Consider the following 7231-nt stretch of genomic DNA (forward strand, 5'->3'; position numbering starts at 1 on the left):
TAAAAGTCAATTTTGCAAATCAGACCAATGTCTTCTTAAGTGTAGTTTTTTTTTTGTAAAAACACATATATTTAAACTATTTGCCACATAACAACTATACTGAGACTTGTTATTTTAATTTACACAAGTGAGCAAATAACTTAAAAACAAGTAACAAATTCACAATAGGACATATGATTTAAGGAAAAAAAATGTGTTAATAAGATGTCAGAGCAATGAAAATATAGTGAAGGTTGTTTGTGTCGGTGCTGATGCAGAATTAACAGTGAAACCCTGAGTGCTTATGGCTTGAGATGTACGAACAGATTTTTTTTTTTTCTTCAGTAAAACTGCAACTCTTCTTTGTGCTTTTATTAAAACATTTGAACACAGACACATTTTGTGGTTGTGGTGATTTTTTTAAAGGTTCTATTTTACACAAAATCGACTCTTGTGAGCTTTAATCCATTTTACCTAATCAAAAACAGACCTGGAGTTGTGTTTTGTTTCATTCACACATGTTTGAGTAACTTTATTATTAGTCTGTCTACTTCTCCATCCATTCATCCAATTTCTTCTGCTTGTCTCTGACTGGGTCATGAGGGTAGCAGTCCAAGCAGCTTCCAGCTCCTCCGAGGGAACCATGAGATGATCATAGATGACATAGTCCCTCCAGCGTGTCCTGAGTCTTCCCCGGGGCCTCCTTCTGTTGGGACATGCCTGGGACACCTCCCGAGGGAGGTGCCAGGAGGCATCCAGAACAGAACCCTGAGCCAGCTCAGCTTCTCCTCTGAGCAGCGGCTCTAGTCCGAGCTCCTCCTGTGTGGTTGAGCTCCTAACCCTATCTCTGAAGGAGCACCCAGCCACCCTGTGGAGGAAACTCATTTCGGCCGCTTGTACTTTCGGTCATTACTCAGAGCTCATCACCATACATAAGCGTAGTAAGACTGACGGTAAATCGAGAGCTTTGCCTTTCAGCTCAGCTCCCTCTTCACCACAACGGTTCGATACAGCGGCCACATCACTGCAGAAGCTGCACCGATCCACCTGTCAATCCGTCACGCTCCGTCCTCCCCTCACTCGTGAACAAGACCCCGACATACTTGAACTCCTCCACTTGAGACAGACTCTCCACCCACCTGGAGAGGGAGTTCAATTTCAATTTCAAGTCACAGTGAAACCTGTCTACATCTCAGCCCAAAATTCTTTGTTCCATTTTGTGGAAAGCTGACACCTGTCAAGTTAATTCAATAGAGACTGGCAATTCCAGGGCTGAAATCATTTAAATGATTCTTGTGAAGTTGTATGTCGTTTATAAACACAGTGGAGCACTTATTGTATTATCACATCACAAGGTGGAAGTGTTTTCAGTTTGAGAGAAAAACTCAACCTAAATCTGCAGGGTTTGTATGTTAGACGTGTGAATGAAACAAAACTCAGAACTCCAGGTCTGTTTGTGATGAGGAAACAACATTATAACATGTTTTGTACTTTAAACTAAAACCTTGTAGTACAAAAAGTTAAGCATTACTTCAAAGTGTAACTGGTAATAACATTTTTCTACCCTTTTGCCTCTGTATGAACCTAACTATTATTATTTTTATTGTTCTCAAAATACATAAAATCTATGAGGAACACCGCTCCGAGCAGCACCGCCTTTACCTTTAACATCCAAATCCATCGGAAACGAAATCCCAAAATTATCCGCGTTGGTGAAACCTTCCTGCAGAAACCCTCCCCACTGTTTGGAAATCTGCCCCACCACTCCCTCCTCATCCCGGGACAAAACCTCAAACACCACATCCGAGCAGCACTTACAATCACAAAACGGACCCTTTATCTTCAACTGCGCGCTCCGAGCTGCGTCTAAAACCGTAAACTTCGGCAAAAACGGGTGCCAGTCCTGTACAACGTAACCTATGGGAAATCCCGGCGGGCTTTGGATTTCCACTTCTTGGAGACAGCACGGAAAACAGCAAGATCCACATTTTACCGGACGCGTTACAGTTAAAACCTCGCGTCCGAAGTTATCGTGGATGTGGATGTCGAAAGGTCTAAGCGGACCGTAAAACTGCATCGTGAAGAAGTTTCGATCGTCCTCTCTGGCGGTGAATATCTGCTGCCCCATGCTGTTTTTGATGACGTAATTGTTGCTCATTTCCCATCCGATGATCATTTCCGCGTAGTCGACTTTTTGCTGCACGAGTATTTGGTCGATTTGCGTGAGGTACTCGAGTCCAGGGGGGCAGCCGGGGATGGCGGGTCCCGGGGCGGGCATGTGGGCAGGAGCAGCGGGGGGTACGGTGTTGTATGGAGGAGGAGGGCCAGGAGGAGGAAAACCGGAGTTGGGGAAAGGATGAACTGTGTTTTGCATTCCGATGTAGTAGGGGGCGCTGTCTGCCGGGAACGCCATTAAGCTGAGAGAGAAGAAGAAAAGAGGGTTTAGGAGGAGTTATTAGTACAGTTTAAAGTGGGATTAAACACCTAGGTCGTGTCACGTTTCTCTTTCCTCGCTTCCTTCCCCTTGATTCCTCCCCTCTATAATTCATTTTTCAGCTGTCAATCAAATGTGTCATGTAGCTACACTTGGTCTTAGTCTCGTCTCGGACTCAACCGCGTTTGGACTCGGTCTTGTCTCGGTCTCGAGGTCTGACACTCGACGGCGACGAGAGATAAAATGGAGACAGATTTATAAAAACATTGATATAAATAACTGTAAAATACAAAGATGGTCTCAATTTGGTCTCGATGGGTCGTGGTCTCAGTCTTGTCTTGGTCTCGGCCTTTAAAAGTCTCGGTCTTGTCTCGGTCTTGGCCTTTAAAAGTCTCAGTCTTGTCTCGGTCTTGTCTCAGTCTTGATCTTTAAAAGTCTCAGTCTTGTCTCGGTCTTGGCCTTTAAAAGTCTCAGTCTTGTCTCAGTCTTGATCTTTAAAAGTCTCAGTCTTGTCTCTGTCTTGTCTCAGTCTTGATCTTTAAAAGTCTCAGTCTTGTCTCGGTCTTGGTCTTGATCTTTAAAAGTCTCTCGTCTTGTCTCAGTCTTGACCTTTAAAAGTCTCAGTCTTGTCTCGGTCTTGTCTCAGTCTTGATCTTTAAAAGTCTCAGTCTTGTCTCGGTCTTGGCCTTTAAAAGTCTCAGTCTTGTCTCAGTCTTGGCCTTTAAAAGTCTCAGTCTTGTCTCGGTCTTGTCTCAGTCTTGATCTTTAAAAGTCTCAGTCTTGTCTCGGTCTTGGCCTTTAAAAGTCTCAGTCTTGTCTCAGTCTTGATCTTTAAAAGTCTCAGTCTTGTCTCGGTCTTGTCTCAGTCTTGATCTTTAAAAGTCTCTGTCTTGTCTCGGTCTTGGCCTTTAAAAGTCTCGATCTTGTCTCAGTCTTGACCTTTAAAAGTCTCAGTCTTGTCTCGGTCTTGTCTCAGTCTTGATCTTTAAAAGTCTCAGTCTTGTCTCGGTCTTCTTTAAAAGTCTCTTGTCTCGTCTCTTTAAAAGTCTCAGTCTTGTCTCAGTCTTGACCTTTAAAAGTCTCGTCTTGTCTCAGTCTTGTCTTAAAAGTCTCAGTCTTGTCTCAGTCTTGTCTCAGTCTTGATCTTTAAAAGTCTCAGTCTTGTCTCGGTCTTGTCTCAGTCTTGATCTTTAAAAGTCTCAGTCTTGTCTCAGTCTTGATCTTTAAAAGTCTCAGTCTTGTCTCAGTCTTGATCTTTAAAAGTCTCTGTCTTGTCTCGGTCTTGGCCTTTAAAAGTCTCAGTCTTGTCTCAGTCTTGATCTTTAAAAGTCTCAGTCTTGTCTCAGTCTTGATCTTTAAAAGTCTCAGTCTTGTCTCAGTCTTGATCTTTAAAAGTCTCAGTCTTGTCTCAGTCTTGACCTTTAAAAGTCTCAGTCTTGTCTCAGTCTTGATCTTTAAAAGTCTCAGTCTTGTCTCAGTCTTGATCTTTAAAAGTCTCAGTCTTGTCTCGGTCTTGTCTCAGTCTTGGCCTTTAAAAGTCTCAGTGTTGTCTCAGTCTTGATCTTTAAAAGTCTCAGTCTTGTCTCAGTCTTGATCTTTAAAAGTCTCTGTCTTGTCTCGGTCTTGGCCTTTAAAAGTGTCGATCTTGTCTCGGCCTTGGCCTTTAAAAGGCTCGGTCTTGTCTCAGTCTTGTCTTGGTCTCAGCCTTTAAAAGTCTCAATCTTTTCTCTGTCTTGGCCTTTAAAAATCTTTGTCTTGTCTCAGTCTTGGCCTTTAAAAGTCTTGGTCTTGTCTCAGTCTCAGCCTTTAAAAATCTCGGTCTTGTCTCAGTCTCAGTCTTTAAAAATCTCGGTCTTGTCTCGGTCTTGACCTTTAAAAGTCTCAGTCTTGTCTCAGACTCAAACTTTAAAAGTCTCAATCTTGTCTCTGTCTTGGCCTTTAAAAGTCTAGGGTCTTGTATCGGTCTCGGTCTTTAAAAATCTTTATTTTTGGTCAATAAAGCACCTGTAATTCATCCATCATACAATATTTATAATCCATACGGGTCCTAAAATATTATATTGACAAATATAATGACATGTATATTTTTGTATACCTTGCTTGAATGACTGATTAATCTTTTTGACATGTCTGATGTCATATTTTATGGACTGGCACTGTGTATTGGATGACAAAAACACAATAAACAGAGTGTTAAAAAATAAATAAATAAAGCACCTGCAGTTACATAATACAGGCAATAAAAGTTTAATGTCGTACTGTTCCATTCAAAGCAATAACATCTAAATACACTAGGAAACGTGTAGCTGATACCCCACCAGAAAAGTTCCGTAATGACCCTTTAAAAACATAAAACTACTACAATACACCAAGACCATTTTGCAGTTTACTTACCGATATGAAACAGTTTGTAATTTGCTGTCAGCGCATTTACCCACCTTGTTTTTCCTGGCTGTGCGGCCGTCTCCCTCTGCTCCTCCGAGGATACCGGAATCATGTGGGATGTTGTTATGACGCTGAATTCATAGCAACGGAGTTTTAGAGTCAAGTTTCTGTGTGATACCTGAGCTCATCCTCCTGTAGACAGACAGACTACGGGTCAGGGGAGAGGTGTTAGAAAGGAAGACGGGGCCACGCACACAAATGTAGAGGAAAATATTGGTAGATTTACTGTTTGCTGAGGGTCCGTCACCTGCTCGTTTCTATAGATATGTCATTACTCTGCCTTTAATGTTCCACAGCGTGACTTTAAACAGCTCTACCTTACATTTATTCAATTACAGGTGGTTTTATAGCTCAGAAATATCTAGAAAAACAACATTCTGACTGTGAGCGGGGTTGCATCTCCACAGATCAGACCTGTAAATTGGTTTGGTTCGAAAGGTTTAATGCCACACATCTCCATGGAGAAAAGCATTTGATGGACCCTCCACCAGAAAAATTCTAATTTGCAGTTTTGTCTAATTTGGGATTAAAAATAAACATAGAATATTAAAAGGAGATATCAGTTTTTTAAAAATAATCTCAAATAGCCTAAATAAATAAATAAATAAATAAATATTGTACCCGTATGCAAGGGAGTTTTTTATTCTTGAAAAAAAAAAAAAAGTTAGAGTAAAAATACACAGTACTGCCCTGTAAGCTTCAAACCTAAGATCCATAAAATAAATAGACAAATAAGAAAATAGATAAATGAATGTAAAATATTGCAAAAAAAAAAAAAAGTGACAAAAAAGAATGTCATTGAATCAGTAAATAAATAAATATTATAACTGTATGCAAGGGACTTTTTTTTTATTCTTGAAAAATATAAAAATTTTAAATAAAATGCACTGCACCTCCATGTGTTACTGTGCCACACATCCAAGCTCCATGAAACGAATAAATAAATAAATAAATAAATGTAGAATATTGTCACAAAAAATTATATGCTATTACATTTTTATTTATTTTTTAACAAAGAAATACATGCATAAATAATACATCAAAATAAAACCTAAAAAAAAAAACTAAACAAAAACAAAAAAATAAAAAAACAAGCAAACAAACAAAAAACTATTGTAATTGTATGGATGGAATATTAGATAAAAAACAAACAAACAAACAAACAAAAAAAAAAGCTTGGAAAAAAAAAAGTTACAGCGCATCTTCGCAGTTACACTTCCCCCCCAAAAAAGATAAATAAAATAATAATAATAATAAATAAATAAATAAATAAATAAATGATTGGGAGGAAAGTTACAGCGCATAGATGGAATATAAGATAAAAAAAAAAAAAATCTAAATAAATTCCTAAAAAATAAAAAGTTACAGTGCATTTTTGCAGTTGCAATTCCCTGAAGGAAAAACAAACAAACAAAAAAACTGTTCTAATTGCATGGATGGAAAAATTAGATAAAAGAAAAAAACAAAACAAACAAACAAAAAGAAACAAATTCTTAAAAAAAAAAAAAGTTACAGTGCATCTTTGCATTTACACTTCCCCGAAAAAAAAAAGATAAAAATTAATAAAATAAATAAATAATAGATTTATTATCATTATAATTATAGATTTAAAAGATTATAGATTATAGATTTTTTTTAAAAAGTAAATAAATTCTTTAAAAAATAAAAAAAAAAAAAAGTTACAGTGCATCGTCACAGTTACAGTCCCCCCCCTCCAAAAAAAAAAAAAGAAAAAAATTCTTGAAAAAAAAAAAAAAAAAAGTTACAGTGCATAAATAAATAAATTATTGGGGGAAAAAGTTACATCTCATGGATGGAATATTAGATTTAAAAAAAAAAATCTAAATAAATTCCTAAAAAAAAAAAAAAACTAAAAAAAAAAAACTTACAGTGCATTTTTGCAGTTACACTTCCCTGAAAAAAAAAAAAAAAAAAAAAAAAAAAAAAAAGACACAAATCCTTGAAAAAAAAAGTTACAGTGCATCTTCGCAGTTACACTTAACCGAAAAAAATTTAAAAAAAAAAAATTTAAAAATTATTGGGAAAAAAAAGTTACAGTGCATGGATGTAATATTTGATAAAAAAAAAAAAAATCTAAATAAATTCTTTAAAAAAAAAAAAGTTACAGCTCATCTTCGCAGTTACACACCCCCCCCCCAAAAAAAAGATAAAAATAAATAAATAAATTATAGATTTATTATCATTATAATTATAGATTTAAAAGAGTATAGATTATAGATAAAAAAAAAAAAAAAGTAAATAAATTCTTAAAAAAAAATAAAAAAAGTTACATCGTATCTTCGCAGTTGCACTTCCCCGTAGTGTCCGGCAGAGGGCGCAGCGTGCCCGCGGCTCCGCTTTGTTCCTCTGCCG

General features: G+C 37.2%; 1 protein-coding gene across 1 annotated transcript; it reads right to left on the reverse strand.

Annotated features, from left to right (window-relative positions):
* Nucleotides 1–1588: 1588 nt before the first annotated feature.
* Nucleotides 1589–2257, reverse strand: LOC110161087 (phospholipid scramblase 1-like). Its single transcript, XM_055147793.1, has one exon. It carries the CDS (start codon nt 2255–2257, stop codon nt 1589–1591), a length of 669 nt encoding a protein of 222 aa, XP_055003768.1.
* Between the last annotated feature and the right edge of the window lie 4974 nt (nt 2258–7231).

The sequence above is a fragment of the Boleophthalmus pectinirostris genome, unplaced genomic scaffold (genome assembly GCF_026225935.1).
Source record: "Boleophthalmus pectinirostris isolate CB_2022bp ecotype Guang Dong unplaced genomic scaffold, ASM2622593v1 HiC_scaffold_9, whole genome shotgun sequence".
Taxonomy (NCBI): domain Eukaryota; kingdom Metazoa; phylum Chordata; class Actinopteri; order Gobiiformes; family Gobiidae; genus Boleophthalmus; species Boleophthalmus pectinirostris.